The sequence below is a fragment of the Ascidiella aspersa genome, chromosome 4, assembly GCF_963924565.1.
Source record: "Ascidiella aspersa chromosome 4, kaAscAspe10.2, whole genome shotgun sequence".
NCBI lineage: Eukaryota > Metazoa > Chordata > Ascidiacea > Phlebobranchia > Ascidiidae > Ascidiella > Ascidiella aspersa.
In genome coordinates this window covers 5,937,210-5,957,938 of record NC_139450.1, presented here as the reverse complement: position 1 = coordinate 5,957,938, position 20,729 = coordinate 5,937,210, and the positions used below count along the sequence as shown (strand labels likewise).

The 20,729-nt window shown below is 36.0% G+C and overlaps 3 protein-coding genes across 3 annotated transcripts; 1 reads left to right on the top strand and 2 right to left on the bottom strand.

The window, feature by feature from the left end:
- The first annotated feature begins 895 nt into the window (after positions 1 to 895).
- LOC146146843 (solute carrier family 35 member G1-like) lies at positions 896 to 3,635 on the top strand. Its single transcript, XM_083387108.1, has 2 exons — positions 896 to 1,286; positions 3,079 to 3,635. Exons 1-2 carry the CDS (start codon positions 896 to 898, stop codon positions 3,633 to 3,635), a joined length of 948 nt encoding a protein of 315 aa, XP_083243234.1.
- A 4,244-nt stretch (positions 3,636 to 7,879) lies between these two features.
- LOC146146842 (solute carrier family 35 member G1-like) lies at positions 7,880 to 11,008 on the bottom strand. The gene is made up of 2 exons (XM_083387107.1): positions 10,772 to 11,008; positions 7,880 to 8,416 (listed from the first exon to the last, which is right to left on the bottom strand). The coding sequence occupies exons 1-2, from the start codon at positions 11,006 to 11,008 to the stop codon at positions 7,880 to 7,882; spliced, it is 774 nt and encodes a 257-aa protein (XP_083243233.1).
- Positions 11,009 to 15,224: 4,216 nt separating this feature from the next.
- LOC146146841 (putative methyltransferase DDB_G0268948) lies at positions 15,225 to 16,139 on the bottom strand. Its single transcript, XM_083387105.1, has one exon. The coding sequence runs from the start codon at positions 16,137 to 16,139 to the stop codon at positions 15,225 to 15,227; it is 915 nt and encodes a 304-aa protein (XP_083243231.1).
- Positions 16,140 to 20,729: the final 4,590 nt, after the last annotated feature.

The following is a 20,729-nucleotide window of genomic DNA, read 5'->3' as shown; positions in this document are numbered from 1 at the left end:
CATAAAGCTAGCAATCATTGTTCTGATAGTTTAACAAAATTTAACCATGTTTCTCACCGAATTCTTGGCTGAAAATACACATTGCAAAACCTAACATTAGTAAACATAATGATAGTAATATTAAACCATCGCTGGTTTTCTCGCAAAATTACCTTTTTTTTTCAAACAGCTAATACGTAGATCGTAAGGTCGGTTACAATCATTTTCCTCATGGACAATTCTTTTTAATATCTCTCCATTACACATTTAAACATTTTTGAACAACATAAAGATAGTTTAAATTTCTTCCTATCAGCTGCTTTTCATCTAAATAACTTTTCGGAAAGTTAATTTAGTGCAAAAACCTAGTTGAACACAATCGCTAGAGCAAAAAGATAGTACTTTTGGTAATCTTTAAAAATGCAATGAATAGATTTAAAAAAATCCGGTGAAGAAAATTATTAAATCGATCTTACCTTTGTTTACATTTTTACTACGATTTTCGCAAAAGCTGTCTTGAAAATTTGATTTTTGCTTGAAAATCAGCAATGGGTTAAGGTTAAGGTACAGAGTTAGGCTACTGTGAATATGTTTATTAATGTTAAATGTGGCGATGTAGCCGCAAGAACTCGATGAACAAGTTTAAATTTTGTTTTAACTTTTGAAACTGTTATTGCTAGCTTTATAATAAACAGCAATAAAAATATTATGAAAATTTTAAATAAATTATTTGAGGAAATGACAATGACCGAATGCGATGATCCGTCAAGAATGCACATTTCATTCAGCAGAAGCACCATGAACGGCTGTGGTTAATCATTGAAAGAAACATGAAAGCTACGCGACCGGAGGCCAGTAGTTTTAAGGTTTGTCAACTCTTTAGCCAACAACTGTGATTTGCCGTTTAAAAAAGACTATGATAGAGGAGAAAGATGTAAAGACCGGAACATGCTCAGAAAACTTTCGGTCATTGTTGGGCTGTTTATTTGCACTTATCGCAGCTGTTTTGGCCGCCTTATCAGGAGTGTTGGTCAAGTACGTAGATGAACCAGAATCGGAACAACTGCAGCTAGCGAGAAGCGTTGTACAGTTCAGTTTTATGCTGCCCATTCTTAGCTATAGAAGGGACAGCTTTTTTCGACCTCAAGTCAAAGTAAACATTATTTTGCTGTGTCGCGCTTTCTGTGGATGCTTCGCCAACTGGTTCTGGTTGTATTCGATCATTTATATTCCGGTCGGCGATGCGTCGGCAATAATAAGTTGCAATGTTATCTTAACAGGCATATTTGCCAGATGTTTCTTAAAAGGTAAGTTACGCAGCTTGTATATAAATATATATCTAAAACCGATGGGATAAAACTGGCTTCCAACCAAAATGTTGGTCATGTCCCAATACCCTACTCGCACAATTTTTTCATAGTTGTTACTCTGGTAAATTTTCATTTTTCTGGTGAATTGAAACCTAAGAAGTAATATTACAGAATGGTAAATTTGTGGGATAAGGTAGAACACTCAATCTGTGTAATTTCCCTGCTGAAGAAACGGTTACACCAGGAAACAATAGGCCTCATAAGTTCCTGAATGCGGGTGTAACCTATGTGCCGGACTACTCTCAGCATATCCGACAAAGTAAACACAATATGTTTGTTGCGAGTTAAAACCCATACAAAGTTTAGTAGGGTTGAGCTATCCGGATAGCGGTTAACCGATTAACCGAGGGTTTTTTTGCCATTTGATATCCGGGTATACTTTTTCCGGTTAACTGGATATCATACGAAAAGTTTTCGGTTCATTTTCACACTATTTCAGCCCGTTTTCGCCAAAAGTTCTGAAGGTAAATGTTTGCTCAAAACCCACCAGGGCCGACGGAGACCGTTTCTAGAATGCAGTTAACAAGTATCGCTTCCTGTCAGCTACTGGAGGCTTAGGTCTACTAAAATTTGGCAGTCAATCTCTAGTGTTGTTAGTGATTACTGACTGATCTACTGTTAAGCAGCCTACTTAAATCAATCATTAAACCAAGCCCCTAAATCCTATGTCATTGTGACTCACAAAGAAACACAAAAGGCCGCGTTTACACAATTTTATCGATTGATGGTTGTACTGGTAATAAAGTAAAATAGTACTGGTAATAAAGTAAATATTCAAAATGGGTGGTTTAATTATTGTGTAGGGGAATGCATTTTTACTAGCATTGAACTGTTTTACTGTTAGATCTATTAATCTATTAACGTAAATTACAAAAGACTGATAGTCTGATAATTGATTTTTATTATCCGGTTAAAAGTACAAATATCCGGGTATATTCAGTTTCCGGATACTACAAAATGTTAATATCCTAATTAACAAATATATTTGTCAGCAATAAAAATATTAGCAAATATTTGTCTAATTTTGCGTTCTTCGATAAATATCAATGCGGCAATAATGTGTGCTTTTGTTTAAAAACACGCGTTGCCTTTAAACAACCTTTTTTTCTTTAATGCTTTTAATGCACACTAGTATATATTAGAAGATTTTTTGTTATCAATGCCAGAATAGGGACAGTTCTTATAGTCTTACTTACACTAAGATATAGACCACGTTTTGTAATTATCTTAAACAATTCACTTTGAAGGAAACGCTTCCGCCAACTCAATTTTAGTCCGCGCCATTGCCATAACATGTTTTATACAAGTCACATTAATTATTATTATTGGCATTGAAAATTAGTCTAAAACTCACAAAATGGGGAAACCCACTTTTCTGGTCAGTTTTCGAATAGCAGACATCAAAAACGAAACAAAAACAAGTTAAGATTTTTACATTTATTATTTAGTATTTATTGCATATAACCTATTTTTTCAATTAAAACACTTAAGTTTAGGTCAATTCATATGCGTAAACATAAACAAATCTCAGGTCAAGTCATTTTGCCGGAAAGACTCAAGTCAAATCAACACAAGTCATTTGAAAAGAGTGACTTAAGTGCTTTACTTAACTCATGACACTGAATAGAGACAGCCCTTGACAAACCGATTATCAAAAAAAATGTCCTTAGAAAAACCCTTAAAATGCCATACAAGCTGATATGGCAATCAATTCCTTCTTGTCTTTCAGAACGCTATGGTGTTGTTCAGTGCATCCTTTCTTTCGTCACAGTCGCCGGGCTTGTTCTTATAGCTCGACCGAGTGTGATATTCGGTGAGAGTTCGGATTCGACAAGCCAGTCGGATAGGACATTTGGAAGCGTCTTAGCGTTTTCTGCGGCCTTCGGATCCGCTGTGACGTTTGTCCTTATCCGCAAACTGGGAACAGACATACACTTCAGCCTTTCAATGTTCCACTACGCCTGGGCAGGCGTACTGACCATGTCGCTGCTTTCCATTGCCAGAAATACATTATATCTGCCTTGCCTGCACGATGTGCTTGTCATGGCGGCTGCAGCGATTATTTCGATGTCCGCGTCCGTTATGTTCACTCTTGCCTTGCAAAATGAAAAGGCCGGAAAAGCGGTTTTGATAATGTCGACCAGCGTCTTCTTCTCGTTTGCGTTTGAAATGATTTTTCGTCCGTACAAAGTAGAATGGACCAGCGTGGTCGGTTCTGCATTGGTTGTTGGTTCTTCTTTCTTTGTCACTTTTAGCCAAATTAGGAAGAAATTGGCTTCAACCTAAACAAATAAAATTTAAACCAAAGCACTGTTTTTTCTGTTAACTAAATTTGTAGATTTTTTGATTTAGCGCAAAACCGTTAATAAATACCTTAAGGATTGCTGTGAATCTGCGGTACTGGAGACTTATTCCTAACGCCGCGAATCGCGTTTATGCTCACTCAGAAATGCATTACGGTCTGTCTAAAAGTATTTAGGTAAAAACCTGAACTACCACAGACTTCCTCTGAAAGTTACCTTTTAAAAAATACCATATAAACCAGGGATTCCCAACCTTTTTTAAACCGTTGCCCCCTTTGAAAATTTTGATTATTGGCCTCCTATTTGTTTCAACCTTTCAAATATACAGTAACCTAAATACAACACACAATAAACATTAGTTATTTACATATTCAGTTTGTGTGACGATTGACCTTGATTTTGCTCTGATAATGTCTTAATTGCTGTTTAGTGGTAGAAAGAGGGAACCCCTGACATAAACATTAAAAAATACTGTTCAATGCTGTTGTTTTGACAAAAAATTAGGGTACAAAGTACAGTGAATTTTTTTAGAGCAGTGGCGTTAAACATGTTGTAAATTACCCTTCAAGCAGAGATTATCAAAGTGTGTGTGGCCCGCATAAAAGTGTGGCTCGAAATATCCGTGTGCCGTGTGCCGCGAAACATGCAGAAATACCTAGATTCGTACTATCCATTAAAACATATATCAGTCTATTTATAAACTTTCTTGTGGTTTACGATTTTTAAGATATAAAATCTTTTTAGAAGGTGTGCCGAGGTCTTTTTTCATTTTCTGGCTGACTGCAAGCTCTAAACGTATCAAAATGTTGGCGCTTTACAAAAAAAATCGTGCAATTGCACCACGTCGGAGTCCGTGGTTTTCCGGCAACGTTTTGCTCGGGAATGACCGCAAAATAACGTGTCAGACGTAATTAGTTTAACTATTACACCCGCGCTTTAAGTTTAAGGTTTCAGGTTTCAGCGTTTCGCGGGTAAAAATAAACCAGACAAAGCGAAACAGCAGTCCAGGCTTCAGGTATGGTTCGGTTTAATTGAAGGTGTTTACGCGGTTATAAATAAAAAAATCTATAGTTAGAAATTTCGACAAGTAAGACCTTTACCACCATACTTTTCGACTCTACGAACACTAAACTGAATGGGTAGAAACTAAAACTTGAAAACTATCAGTTACTTAAGTCAAGTCTCGACTCCGATTGGGAGTCAAGCAATTATTACAACAAGCCAACTCCAAGTCAAGTCATTGATATAATAGTTAAACGTTAAACTAGTCGGGTTATGAGCAATACCATAGAATATTCAGCCAATAGGCTATGCAGTAAGCAACTTATTACATGGTAAAAAATTAAAATAAATGAACCAATTTTGTTTTTGAACAAATATGTAATAAAAACACTTAATTTTAACCCAATTTATTTGATAAAATGGCAGTCCAAATCGAGTCATTTGAAAACAGTTACTTAAGTGGATTCAAGTTAAATGGGAAGTATAGTGTTTAGTGACGAAAAAATCATTATAAAAAACAACTTAATTTACATTTTTTTTTTGTTGCTGAAAAACTAAATCACTGGATTCACATGTAATGTAAATATACATGGAGTGATAAATAGGTTATTTATATTAGTAGGCCTACTTTTAAAATATATTTATCAGCTGGTTTAAACCGGCTTTGTTAACCAACAATGGCCTATGTTAATCAATGTCAACATCTTGGTAGTAATAGCAAACATAGTTAAAAGTAGTTTATTTCAATTTATTACAACGTATAATAAATGATTTTTGTCTAAATAGTGATTAAACAGAATTTGCAGCAACTTTGTCAATCAACATTTAAAATCGATTGCATTTTTACGGAATATTTTAACCAGTTAAAGTAAATAAATAAATGAATGTTTAGATCTTAAGACACACAAATGTAATCTGCTGCCCTAGCAACGCAAAATTTGCAAGTTGTCTAAAAACGGAAAAAAATACCTTATTCCAAATAGGCCTACTTTTTCAATAGTTTTATTAGGTGTTAAAATCAGGCCTTGTTAACGAACACTGGGCTATGTTAATCAATGTCAACATCTTAACAATACTAACATAAATGATTAAAGTAGTTTATTACTAGGCCTATAAGGAATAATTACAAAGTAAAAAAAAAATGTTTTTTTATATAGTAATTAAGCAAAAGAATTTGGAGCCATTTTGTTAATAATGCAATTACAAATGATTGCAGATTTATTTATTTCTACAACGTAATATTTTAGCCATAATAAAAAAAAATAAATTAAATATATTTAAATATTACGTCACAAAAATGTAATGTATATTGCCTAGCAACGCATAATTTGCAACTTGTGAAAAAACGGAAAATAGTTATTAGTTGAAGAAGGTGTTAGCCTACTGTGAGGAGTTAATAGAGATTGCAAAGTGATTTATATATCTGTGAGATATTTCAGTGATATTAAAGCAATTTTATTCAGTTTTCGGTCACGTAATATATGCGTTTGCTAATGCATCTCTGCCAGCAGAATATTGACAGAGTCGAAAACGGTATTAGAAGACAGCGAATGGAGGTAGGATTTCATGGACAGTTTGCATAATGTTTTGGGAAAGGAACCCGTTGTGTTTGACAATTTCATATGTAGCTAGCCTAAATAGCTGCAAAAATTAGGACTTGAATGTGGGTTAAGATTTTTAAAGCTAATCCTATAAATGACGATTCAAAACATACTTTTTATTGTGCAAATAGCAACAAAGCTTGTGGAGGAAAAAGTACAAACATTGCGCAAATTGCAAAAAAAATGGTGCTGTAAACAGTTGTCGCAGAAAACGAAATATTCATGCAAGTTCTTGTTTTGTCCGGAGTTCAGAAAAAAGTTGTAAGGATCTGCACAGTAACTTATCAGGATATGTAACTTAAGCAGAAATAAACTTTTTGCCCATTAGCGCATATTTTCTAAAATAATTCTGGCTTACACTATCTGCACGCCAGTAGATACTGAAATTGACCACAGTTATTGAATTTTATGTGTAAAAGTTAAAACTTATATCATAACACTTTATGTATATTGACATTGCCTCGTGATTGAGTTTTCCAGCAACTTGCAAACAGTGAGTTTGTTTTCTAATGTTTTTTTTTATATCACAAAACACTATTCCCATTTAAAAACTTAAAAAAATATGAATGTGAAGTCATTTTACACTTTTTTATTTTCATATCACAAAACACTATTCCTATTTAAAAACCTAAAAAACTATGAATGTGAAGTCATTTTACACTTTTTTATTTTCATTAACGACTCGTTTTACAAAACTTGAAATAAATATTACTCGCAAAAAGCAAACATTTTCCATATATGAAAAAAACTGCTTTTTGAGCTATATTTGTTTGAGGCCTAAAGTATATGTCGATGTTGAAGTCGAGAATCGGTTAAGGTCTCACTTGTCAAAATATCTAACTATAGTATTGTTTCTTTACAATGGTGCCCACCTTCACTTCAACCAAACTGTACCTGAAGCCTGGACTGCTGTTTCATTTTGTCGGGTTTGTTTTTTCGCTCAGAAAAGGCTGAAATCTAAACTCAAAGCGCGGGTGTAATAATTAACATAATTACGCCTGACACTTTATTTTGCAGTCATTCCCGAGCAAAGCGTTGGAGGAAAACCACGGACTCTAATGTGCTGCAAGTGCACGATGTTGCTGTTTTTTTTTTAAATAGCGCAAATTTTCATACGTTTTGAGCTTGTAGCCAATCATAAAATGGAGAAAAAAACGCTGATAAGATATTTAATTATTTTTCTTGCATATTTCACCGCACACGGCAGGCGGTACACGAATCTCTTAACCCACTCACTATGCCGCGACACACAGTAATTGATAAATTGAACTGTTGTAAATGTGGTTTGGTCGTGAATTACACGTCTAGATGTGCCAAATATACTGAAGAAACATCCCCAATAGTTTATATGCTAATATTTTTTTAAAAGGTGACTTTTATAGGATATCTACTATATTTTAGTTTTTACATTTGAAAACAGACTGTAATGCATTTCTGAGTGTAAATAAACATAATTTACTACGTTAGGATTAGGCGCCGTATTTCAAAATATAAAATGAAGTCTGGAGTACCGCAGATGCACTGCAATTCTTGAGGTATTTTATTAATGGTTTTGCGTGTAATAGAAAAATCGACAAAGTTAGTAAACAGAAAAAAACAGTGCTGTTGTTTAAATTTTACTTGCTTAGGTTAAAGCCAACTTCTTCCTAATTTGGCTAAAAGTGACAAAGAAAGAAGAACCAACAACCAATGCAGAACCGACCACGCTGGTCCATTCTACTTTGTACGGACGGAAAATCATTTCAAACGCAAACGAGAAGAAAACGCTGGTCGACATTATCAAAACCGCTTTTCCGGCCTTTTCATTTTGCAGGGCAAGAGTGAACATAACGGACGAGAACATCGAAATAATCGCTGCAGCCGTCATGACCAGCACATCGTGCAGGCAAGGCAGATATAATGTATTTCTGGCAATGGAAAGCAGCGACATGGTCAGTACGCCTGCCCAGGCGTAGTGGAACATTGAAAGGCTGAAGTGTATGTCTGTTCCCAGTTTGCGGATAAGGACATAAGTTACAGCGGATCCCAAGGCCCCAGAAAACGCTAAGACGCTTCCAAATGTCCTATCCGACTGGCTTGTCGCATCTGAACTCTCACCGAATATCACACTCGGTCGAGCTATAAGAACAAGCCCGGCGACTGTGACGAAAGAAAGGATGCACTGAACCACACCATAGCGTTCTGAAAGACAAGAAGGAATTAATTGCCATATCAGCTTGTATGGCATTTCAAGACGTTTTCTAAGGACAAAATTCCTTTTAAATAATCGGTTTATAAAGGACTCTCTTTATTCAGTGATGTAACGACTAAAGTAAACTCTTTTCAAGTGACTTGGCATGATTTGACTAAGTAAGTCTTTCGGGTAAAATGGCTTGACTTGAACTTTATTTGTTTACGCGCATGGCTTGACTTGAGCTTAAGTGTTTTAATGTAAAACAAATAGGTTATATGCATTGAATATTAAATAATAAATGTAGCAATTTTAACTTGCTATTTGTTACGTTTTTGATGTTTGCATGCAAAATTAATCAGAAAAGCGCGTTTCCCCATTTTTGTAAGTTTCACACTTATTTTCGATGCCAATCATAGCGTGCACGCTATGATCAAATGACTTGGATAGAACTTGTTATTGCAATGGCGCAGACCAAGACTTTACTAGCCTGGGAAAATTTTATTCAACGTGATTTGCTTAAGATAACTACAGCATAGTCTCTACAATACGATAGAGAGTAAGAACTTTCCCCATTTTGGCGTCCACTGGGGGAAATTTGTAATAATTGTTTACATTAAAAAAAAGGTTGTTTAAACGCATGTTTCTAAACACAAGCACAGATCATGACCGCATTCATATATATCAAAGAGGGTGGTGATTCGGGTATTAATATTTTTAGTATCCTGAAATCAGATATATCCGGATATTTGTACTTTGAACTAGTCCAAAACGGTTAACCGGATAATAAAAATCAGTTTATCTTAATATAAATCCTCCGCAATTAACGTTAATATATTAATAGACGAGTGGAAAATCACCCAACAGTTATAATGCAGGAGTGGGCAATTATTTTTAACCACGGACCGCATGACAAACTTAAAACGTTGTGGCGGGCCAGTTCAAAAATAGGATCTCAAATACACGCAATATGACGTCATACCCTAACGCTATAAAAGAAATAAGCTAACGAAGTTGTCATTATGTTAGGTGTTTTGCGCAAATGTGCAATTTAAGTCCAATTTAAAGAAAGGAAAAAATTGTGACGCATTTGTTTTAAAATGCCAACTTTAATGTAGACTTAGAGGCAAACGTGACGCATTGATCACCGACAAAAAATGTAGGTACATCGCTTGGTAAATAGGCGTTTAACAAGTTGTCGGACGCGTTGACTTAAAAAATTAGGGTTAAAATACGCAGAAAAGTCGCACAAAAAACTTACAATGCATTTTTCGCTTTTGAGGGTTTAAGTAATCGATGTGTTACTTGCGGTAGAATGGAAATGTTCCAAAGATAGCATTAATCGGGAGAAGCGCAGAACATGGCGTTTACTGAATTAGGTTGACCAAATGTGAATTGGTATGAGTTTAGAAAACAGTCGGTAATTCGTTCATGTTTTAAAGACGGGATACATCGACCGAAGCGCAAAAAAATAAACCTGTAGAAACTCACCAAACCTGTACAGAAGCTTATGTATATTACAAAAAAGCCGCGGGCCGGATTAAAGTGCTTGGCGGGCCGAATGTTGCCCAGGTACGCAACAATCCATGCCATAGAAATAAATAAACCACTCATTTTGAATATTTACTTTCTTACTAAGCACAACCCATCAATCGTTAAATTTTGTAAACGCGACTCTTTGTATTTCTTTGTGAGTCACGATGCCATAAGATTAAAGGCTTGATTTAATGATTGACTTAAGTAGGCTGCTTAACAGTAGGCCAGTCAGCAATCACTACCAACAGTTGAGATTAAATGCGAAATTTTGGTATACCCAGGCCTCCAGTAGATACTTGTTAACTGTATTCAAGAAACTGTCGCCGTCATCCCTGGCGGGTTTTGAGCAAACATTTACCTACAGAAACTTTGGCGAAAACGGACTGAAAAGGTGTAAATATCAACCGAAAACGTTACGCATGATATCCAGTTAACCGTCAAAATTATATCCGGATATAAAATAGCAATAAACCCTCGGTTAATCGGTTAACCGCTATCCAGATAGCACAACCCTACTAATTACTTTGTATGGGTCTTACCCGATTAAAAACTACAAGAATTACGCTGGTAGGGTATTGGGACAAAACATTATGGTTGGAAAGCCTGTTTTCCTATATGTCTTACATATAAATGTATATACAAGCTGCGTAGCCTACCTTTTAAGAAACATCTGGCGAATATGCCTGTCAAGATAACATTGCAACTTAATATTGCCGCCGAATCGCCGACCGGAATATAAATCATCGAATACAACCAAAACCAGTTGGAAAAGAATCCACAGAAAGCGCGACACAGCAAAATAGCGTTTACTTTGACTTGAGGTCGAAAAAAGCTGTCCCTTCGATAGGTAAGAATGGGCAGCATAAAACTGAACTGTACAACGCTTCTCGCTAGCTGCAGTTGTTCCGATTCTGGTGCATCTACGTACTTGACCAACAGTCCTGATAAGGCGGCAAAAACAGCTGCGATGAGTGCAAATAAACAGCCCAACAATGACCGAAAGTTTTCTGAGCATGTTCCTGTCTTTAAATTTTTCTCTTTTATCATAGTGTTCTTCAAATGGCAAATCACAGTTGTTGGTTAAACAGTCCACAAAGCTAAAAACTATTGGACTCAAGTCGCGTAGCTTCCTTGTGTATTCTTTTAATGATTAACCGAAGCGATTTGTACTGCTTCTGCTGAATCAAATGTGCAGTCTTGCTGTTGCGGGTCATCGTTTTGGATCATCGGAATAATTTATTTGAAAATTTTAGAATTTATTTAGTGCTGTTTACCATAACGCTAGCAATCGCGCTTTTAAAAGTTAAAACAAAATTGAAACATGTTTCGCACGGAATTTTCTAAAAATAGTCATATAATAACAATTACCACTAGTCAACATATTGACAGTAAATCTGTAGTTTAAACCATCGCTGATTTTTTTAGCAAAATTCTATTTTTCAAGACAGCTTTTGCGCAAATCGTAGTAAAAATTCAAACAAAGGTAAGATTGACTTAAAACAGTTCTTCACGGACAATATTTTTTTAATGTTTACGTTAAATATTTAAAACATTACCAATCAATATTAAATCGGCTAACTTTCCTACTTTTTGCTCCAGCGATTGTGTTTAGCTAGGTTTTCTTGCTAAGCTAGCCTTCGGAATTTTAAGAAATTTAGATGTAAAACGGCTAATTGGAGAAATTTTAACTCTCTTTTTGTTGTTCATAGGTATTTAAATATGTAATGTAGAGTATTAAAAAATGTCCGTGGGAAAATGGTTTTAATCGATCTTACCATTGTTCGAATTTTTATTACAATCTACAAATAGGTTGTCTTAAAAAAGTAAATTTGCAAAAAAACAGCGGAGGTTTAAAGTATTGATTACTATCATTATTCTTAGTAATTGTAGTTTTTACGATGTTTGATTTTCAGCCAACAACTCGGTGAGAAACATGTTATTGTTTAAGATTTGTTAAACTAAATAGCAGTTACTAGCGTCATGGTAAACGACAATAAAAAAGTACAAAAAAAATTACCAGAAATGAAAATTGTCGCATTGCATTCTAAAAGCAACGAAAAAGTGGTCAGACAGCTCTTGAGTTACAAAAGTCAGCAGACGGGGTGTTCCGGTTGGGTAATTGTCGGTAGCCTGTCACATTGACGCAACAACAAACGTTAATAACTTGCTGCAAGTCGTTAAACACTGCAAGTCCATACGATGGTAGTGTAGCGACTGGGGTCATTTAAAATGTTTTATTGAGTTGTGTATTTTGAGTTGTGTATTTATGAAAAATGTAATGATTGACGATTTGTAAATCGTGCATGCCTTTACCAAACACCCGCTGTCACTCTGAGAACAAAGCATTTGGCTGTTTCACACATGAATAAATGTTATATCGTGACACATATTTCCGTAACAGATAAAAGTATTTCACCTGTGTGAACGCTTTATTGTCACAGTTCCCGGCTGCCAAAAAGGCTCCGGGTTATAATTCATTTCCGCTTTTTGGTGTCGCCTTTCCTCTTTTATGCAAACTTTCAACTTATATATGCGAAGGCTTATGTCAATATAACCAGTCTTGGCTTAGCCAATAAACAGAATGCTGGCTTGCTTAACACCAGCCAACAAAAATTGTGTGGACTTGTCATCAGACTACAGCAATACTTAGTGAAGGAGTGATGTTAATTCACGACGCAAAAAGACTTAATTCTCATAATCAACCAACATTGCTTCAGTAGCACATTTTGAATATTATCAGTATAGGGCATGGTTCTCAAACTTTAAAAAAAAAAAATGACGCAACGGTCCACCAATTTTTTTTTAAATTGCTCACGGTCACTTGAAAATTTAAACAAATAAACACAAAATAACACATTGTTTTTAAGGGAATCAATGGGACGGGTGCACTTGCTTCTTTGCTATTAGCTCGGCTTTGTTAACCTCTAACTAATCACTTTATTTAAGTAAAGCAATCATGAACAGTTTTAAAACCGTGACTGTACTACAGCCCAAAGTGACAACGCAGCAGCTGTAAAAACGTAATTCGCATTAGCACAATGCAACACTATGACGTCACAATGCACAATTTAACTCGAAGCGGCAATAACGTGAATGAACAACTAATCAACTTGGTTTGGAAAAGTAAGTTGCCTGCAAATTTTAATGCACAGAAAAATTTCTTCTTTAGGAGCGTCGTATTGATTTTTTGTTAGGTGCTTCGCGGACCCCAAAAGGACCGCGGAGCCCAGTTTGAGAACCACTGGTATAGGGTGATCTGGTAAAAATACATTGATTTAAACACCATATTGTTGTTTGAAGTATTGCATTTTTGTCTTTGCGTTGTCAACTACACGTTTTGGATGTTTTAATGACTACCGGTCGAACACAAATCAGTTTTGTTTTTTGGAGCATAATGGTTGGAGGTTGTAGTAAGACGTAATAAGAATATCAAAGCCCATGCAGAAGTAGGTATCATTTTGGACGTTTCGAATAACTTGAAAATGAATAAAGAGTTATTCGGAACGTCCAAAATGATACCTACTTCTGTATGGGCTTTGATATTCTTATTAAGTTTTGTTTTTGAGTTATGCAAAACAAGACGCTGGTTATTTTAGAACAATATCGTGTAAAACCGTTGAAATACTAGGTAAAAATAGTTTACAGAAAATTACCAAAGAGTGGGCATATTATCCAAATATAAAATGGGAAAATTGCAAACCGCAAGCTAAGACAGCAAACACTGGCCAATCAATTTGTTCGAATCGGAGATAAACTACTAGGCCTATATAAAGCAAAAACAAAATTCGAGCTGAACCTATTGCAATAAACTAGGCCTTTCAATTTTGTAAACGAATCATGTGCATTTTTATTTAATTTTAACTTGCAAAAATTTTGACAAATTTTGATCTAACATGTAAATTTTCAAAAAATAATCGCCTTTATTATCAGTAATTCTAGTTGTACAATTCGAAGAATCAGAACAATAATCCTGCTAAATCGAGCATAATTTATGGATTGCATGTGTGTTTTAGTTTTGTTTTATATAATGTTATGATTAAATGTCAAGGTTTTTTTTAAACTGCTAATTGTCAAGAGTTCGGTCACTCTAATGCCATCATCTACAAATTTGGGAAGCTGAAATTACAAATAGTAAACATTAAATCGTTCAACCGTAACCAACGTTTTGTCTTATTTTCCCCCGAGAGTCACTACTGTTTGTTCGTTAACAAAAAAACTTTTACATTGTGATGTTACCAGTGTTGCAATGACTTGAGTGACTTTTTTTAAGTGCACTAAAGTCACTGTTTTCGAATGACTCTTTTGGCCAAATGACTAGAAATGATCTTAAGTCATTATGTCAAATAACGTAGGTTAAAATAAGGTGTTTTTATCAAATATTTGTTAATTAAGTTATGATATAATCTCAACTTTTGCACATTAAACACTTTTCTTGCTGTATATTATGTTTTTTTAGTTGAATTGTGGCTCATAATCGGACGAGTTTGCCAATTTTAATAGTTTTGCGCTTTAGTTTTATGTCAATGACTTGAATTGGATTTGACTTGGACACCCGATGACTTGGACTGGGACTTCACTTGGACTTTATTTACAACTGACCTGACTTGGATTTGAGTATTTTATAAATGACTTGTTTACAATACTGGATGTTACTGGCAGTAGCTTCAATAATTGTAGTTAATTTCAGTCTCTATAACTGTGTTGATGGTGCAAGCCAGAATTATTTTAGAAAATATGTGCTAATGGGCACAAAGTTTATTTCGGCTTAAATTTATTGATTTTTAGCAAACAAATCAAAGTTATGGCGTGCAACCCAAAATTACATGTTTTGACTCTTCTAATTCATTCTTTTTAAGGGGTACGCCATACATACAAATATACATCAAAAGTATACGCAGCTGAAAACAGTTTGCGAATTCCTGATCTCATGTAGATCTAGATATCGAACTTTGTTGGAAGTCAACAGCGCAATATGCCATAGAATGCAAACTCCCTTGGACTAATAGTTAAAACGGATAAAAGCTTGCGCGAAATGCGAACAAAATTGCATTTACAAAGTTAAACTTGACTCAAAGTATAGTCAAAGGGGGCTATACTTTTGTTAGGATAAAAAGATATATACAGTTTATAAACACCGAATAGTAATGGTACGATAAGCAACAAAAACAACGTCTACGAAACTTTATGCGACGGCATCATACATACTGAGTAACGGCTAGCCTATTCTAGATTACATTTTTGCTGCATTTTAGTGTTGATTTATCTATTTATTGGCCTGTTGAATATTACCAACCTTCAAGTTTTTCGCCATAACTGCGTAAAACTTGAAATCGGCATCCATCAGCACTTCTGTTTCTGATTTATCGGGAATTCCCCACAAACGCCTTAACTCTGTGCTGAACTTTTGCACCATGTCGATGCTCTTGATGTCTTCCTCTGTCACTTCGCCTTTGCTCGATTCCAGCGCGGCCAGCTTCGTTTCGTAGTCGTGCTGAAACGCGTCCACGCTTCGCAGAGACTTTGCGAAGAGATCCAAGGTGTACGGAACAGTTGAGCACACTTCACGCCGCACCTTTTCCCCGGCCGAGATATTTTCGTAAATCGACGAGTAGCCGCTTTTCAGCTCAGCGTACGATTCCCTGTTGTAGTTGGTCTGGTCGAGGATGTCCTGCAACAGCTTGGTGTAGATCTTGCCGGTGCGCTGCTGGTCGCCCTTGAGGCTAAGGCTGGGAAAATAGTAGGAGAGCAGCACAAGGCTACCATCTGGCTTAAGGACGCGGGAAGCCTCGTTTATGAACTTAGGCAGATCGAACCAGTGGGTGGCTTCCGCACTAAGCAGCACATCCACGCTGCGATCAGCGGCCGGGATTTTTTCGGCAGTTCCCTCCAAGTAGGAAACGTGCTCGAACTTATTTCTATTGTTTGCTGCTTTGATCTGATTCGGGCTTACGTCGGTGGCGACGATTTTCTTAAAGAAAGGAGTAAACAGCTCGGTGGCCTGTCCACTTCCGCAGCCCACCTCTACCATGAGGTCAAGCTTATCCAATAAACCACCGCTACTGACCCCCTTGTCTTTTGTGACGTAATCAAGAACGACGTCGGCAAGTTTTTTGACGTAGACCCCGCGGTATTTGACGTAATTTTTGGCCACCGCGCTTGATTCGTAAAATCGCTTCATTTTCGATGTCTATATCTTAATCTGCAACGTAATATGATTCTTTAATAAAACTTATTTAGGTTTAACTTTATTTTACTTTTTTGGTCTCTAAAAAAAACACACACAGTCACCGCTAACTTAATTTTATAATAAAGCATATAAGCTTCAAAAAAACGTCATGGGTGTTGCTATGTGATTTGAAACACTCTCGCCTAACATCGGTTATGCCGCACAGTAACCTGTTTCGTAAAAATCGTTCAAAAATAAGTAGCGACGGAATCGCAGCTAAAACAAATCTTGCTGTATGTACTATTACGATGGAAACATGCCTGTGGCAGTTAGTGTCTTTATAAAACTTAATCCTAAAAACCTCAAGGCTTGTCAATAACAGCACGATTTCAGACTCGGCAGATTTCAAACAAATACTTAAAACCATTCAACTCTTTACATTCCTATTTAAATTTTACTTCTATATAGGTGAATTGGTATTATGGTGTTGGTTAATAGATCTTATACAGTTTTGTTTAAATAGTTTCACAACATATAGAATCATGACTCTTTTTAAATCGTTTGCATAAACCCTAAATATTAGTAAAACATTTTTCTTTTTGCATAGGGGAAAGGGGCAGAAATGGTCTTGAAAATCGCATATAAGAAAATACGTTAAGTTAGTTCTGTACACTTGTAAACTCTCATGAATACACCGGCTACTCATGTTTTAAATTTTCAGATGCACTTTAATATATCTATCTTCCTTAATGATGCTCGCTGAGTAAGACAAGCGCCGGTTTTCCGTTGGACATGTCTTCTAAACAGAAACGCTGAGTTTTACGAGCAATTAATGCTCAATATACCCGTTTAATTTATATTTTGAAATTCGGTTTAATTTTAACTTCTTAAAATTAAACCGAATTTTTTAATACCACTTTCTCTCACTCTTACGCCTGTGTCTTAATTGAAAGTAATTTGTTCTACAAAACTCTTTTAAACTCCATCGTGGTTACTGCCGTTCACGCAATTTATAGTCATAAAATCTAATGTGCTAGATTCCTTTAATGTCTTTTTAGGCTATCCAAAAATAGTAAAAACAATTGCAAACTTAGATAACCAAATTTAAAAAAACAGAACAAAGTTTCATTGTAAATCAATGTCTTGAGGCAATATTAAACTTATGCGCAGAAAAACTCGAGAGAGAAGGCTTATATGCAGTCCATACGCTGCTTTGTCCTTAGCCAATCGGTATAAACATACAACATGCGTTATCATCCCACTTACCAAAAAATCCCGGAAATTTTGTGTATATATATATTTTGCATGACCGGATAAATTCACGGATTTTATGTTATTGAAATAAACCAGTTCGCGGAAGTACGTCATACAATCGTGCGGTGAACCAAAACCTTCGTGTCACAATCGATAATTCTAAGTCTAATCTAATTTGGAAAAACTGAAATGCTCCAATTTTAATTCTGATCTAATTTTAAAAAGTTAAATAAATCTAGTTGTCCAAGTCTGGTCACAACTGGGTGTTGGTTCAAATAAGAAATTACTTTAAAAACATTTGGATGGCTCACTTCAGTGAATTTACAAATACTTGACTTTTTCATGTAATTTTGCTTAACTTGCGAATACTGTAGATTTGCAACTACTTTAGGATTGATATTAAATGCCATATTACATATACTAAAAACGAATTTTTTTAGGTGGACGTAAACTTTTTAGCGAGCTATTTGAATTTTGGTCAGTGACAATAAAAGCTACAAAATGTTCGACTAGACCCGGGTTTCTCAACATTTTTTGCTACGGTAGTTTAAGACCAGGGTTTCACAACCTTCTTTGCTGCTCATACTCCTGGTATAATATCATTTAGGCTACAATTCTAAAATAAAACTGCACTGTGAAATCTGTTTAAAAAGCTGCTCTGTGGCCCGATCTCTGTACCCCTGGATATTCAATCTTGTACCCCCAAGGGGTAGGAGTACCCCCGGTTGGGAACCCCTGTTTTACACAACCATAGTTGTGAATGGTAGTTTTGAAATTAGAAAACAGCTATACAGGCTACAGCTGTAAAGTCACTGAACCTGCAAGTCAGTGATTAGAAGCTGTGGACAGAGGCCCCAATCTGGAAGTTTTGGCCATTTTTAGTGGTCTGCAAGCTGTTCATTACATTTGGATTTTTATCATGTACGGTTATATGGGCCGCGTGATTGCTGTTAACTATTTAGTTGGAAGTTAAGTAAAACGTCTGTACGGGCCTCATTTAGGTTTGATTTGGACGGGTTTAGGGCTACTATTGGGCAATTGTCCTATTTTACGCTTATCCCAGACCGTGTTGGTGTTGTTCTAGTTTTAGTCTAATGGTTGGAGTCCATATCAGGGCTGCCACTCTCAAAATTAAAAAAAACACTAGACTGGACCATAAAGCACCACTAGATCCGGAGAAAAAAAACACTAGATTGTTATCGCGACAACAAATGGCCATTTTTATGTCGGTTTAACATCTCCAGACGTTTAATCAATGTAAAAATAGACTATTTTTCAGTCTGTGTGCCATATATGCTTTATTAAAGCCATTATTTGGTAAATATACACATTCATATCTCACATTCATATCTCAAGAATCTAGCTAACAAAAGGATATCAATTGAACAGCAAAGTACAATAAAAGGGCCCGACCTAGTTCACAATCGCTAAGATTGGGTTTGGGCCCTGGCGGAAGTTCTATTCACTATAAATACGTATAACTGACCCTGGGGGTCTTAGCCAGAGATCGCCAGAAATTCCTCCCTGTAGAGGTCGACTTTTTGAAAAAGGATTTTTTTATTTTGCCGGCTAATTCGCCAGCATTACCTATATACCCTACCCAGACATGCTCCTTCCTCTCACTTCGGACCCTCTTCCCCCTTTAGCACCTTTGGTTGGCAAGCGGTGATTAAATAGGATTTCGAGCAGCACGACACTCATAGTAATCAGTATAGCAACTTGTTATTCGACGGTCACCAAACACGATCAAACTTTTGCATTTGGTTTAAAAAATAAAATTGTTCATTCACTTTACCATTTTAACAATGGAATCCGGAAAATAACTAAAAGTTTATTACTCGATTTCAAGGTTACAAAAACCACTAGATTCTCCAACAAAACCACTAGACCACTAGATTATTTAAAAAAACACTAGATCTAGTGGAAAACCAATGGAGTGGCAGCCCTGGTCCATATAAACGCTACAGTTGCTTAAGTGCGTTCTCGTTTGTTACGAAACAGAACATAAAAAGGTCATTCGTTACTAAACAATAATGACTATACCAACGGACAATAAAATAGTGTCAAAACAAAACGTCGATCACGGTGGAAAGACTTAGTAGTGTTTTACTTAAAACAGCATAAAACATTGCTAAACATGCGCTGTTTGTTTGGTTTAGCGCAAACGTTACAAATCTTCAAAGTGTCCGTAAAATGAACTTGCTCGCCTACGCCGAAATTTATCTTGCGTAAGCCTGGGGCTACGCGTTCCCCACTTTGAGAACCCCTGACGTTTCTCTAATTTCAAGTATTGATGTGTGTCATTTGAAAGTGCCTTCAGTACAGAACCTGCAAAAATAGAGTAATAGGGGTCGCCATTTATTCTCATACAGTATAATCAGTATATTCAAATAAGACGGTAAAGTTACAAAAGGAAATCAGCTGACGTCCCAGGCAAAAAATAAAAAATAGGAAAGATAAGGAGAGAATGAAAGATAAGGACGAGAAAAGAGTGCCAGTCAGGACGATCTTGGATATGAGACTTCTGTACATGACGAAATATGTTTGTGACGACTCGTTCAAGGTCAGGAAGATTACTGACATTAATCCAAATGCAATAATCCTCAGTGATCTCATAGACCTGAAGAATATCGAGGCTGGCTATGAGCCTCCTCTCAACTGCAGTCTAACTAATGTTTAAGTTAGAGCTTTCCATTGAAATCCCATGTCTGTCCCTGCCTGGCCCTCACGCACTCACAGTATAGAATGTTGTGTGAAGCTAGGACATAGGCCAGTGGTCGTGTGTACAACCAGAAATGGAGAGAAAGTTACAACCGAACTCAGATAGTCAGTTGAGATGTGACGAGTAGGAACAGAACCAAGAAAGACCCGTTTCTCTTAGCAGTAACGAAGCAGTAGTAAATTGGTTATTTTGTTTAGGTTCTATATGATACAATTACTAAAGTGGTAATTTCGTTTCTAAACGAATATCAAATGCTACAATTGTATTAAGACCATTTGTTTCACTTTTACGGACCTATTTTCACCCTAAAAGTTAATGTAACACATTTTTCGAAATTGCGAAAAATACTGAATTTTCGTAAAACTTCAAGTAAAAATTTACCTAGCAAAAATTACAATGTTTAAAATTTAATGTTACCACAATATTCTAAATATAAAACTGCACCAAAAAACCCATGGGCCGATTTTTGAAACTCAAAAATTGTTTTTTAGCCATCCTATGACACACCCTAACAGGGTAGCCTACGTGGCGTTGTTTTGCACAATGTGCAATTCAAAGTGTGCAAACAATATGCGCACATTTCAAAATGCCTAGAAAAGTTTACGCACTTTTCAGAATGGCTTTAA

Bases quoted from the DNA above. Each gene is read 5' to 3' on its own strand.
- LOC146146841 (XM_083387105.1), bottom strand. From the start codon at position 16,139: ATGAAGCGATTTTACGAATCAAGCGCGGTGGCCAAAAATTACGTCAAA.
- LOC146146843 (XM_083387108.1), top strand. From the start codon at position 896: ATGATAGAGGAGAAAGATGTAAAGACCGGAACATGCTCAGAAAACTTT. The intron at 1,287-3,078 runs GTAAGTTACGCA...CTTGTCTTTCAG, and splicing joins TGCCAGATGTTTCTTAAAAG to AACGCTATGGTGTTGTTCAG.
- LOC146146842 (XM_083387107.1), bottom strand. From the start codon at position 11,008: ATGATAAAAGAGAAAAATTTAAAGACAGGAACATGCTCAGAAAACTTT. The intron at 8,417-10,771 runs GTAAACGCTATT...GGTGTGGTTCAG, and splicing joins TTTTTCGACCTCAAGTCAAA to TGCATCCTTTCTTTCGTCAC.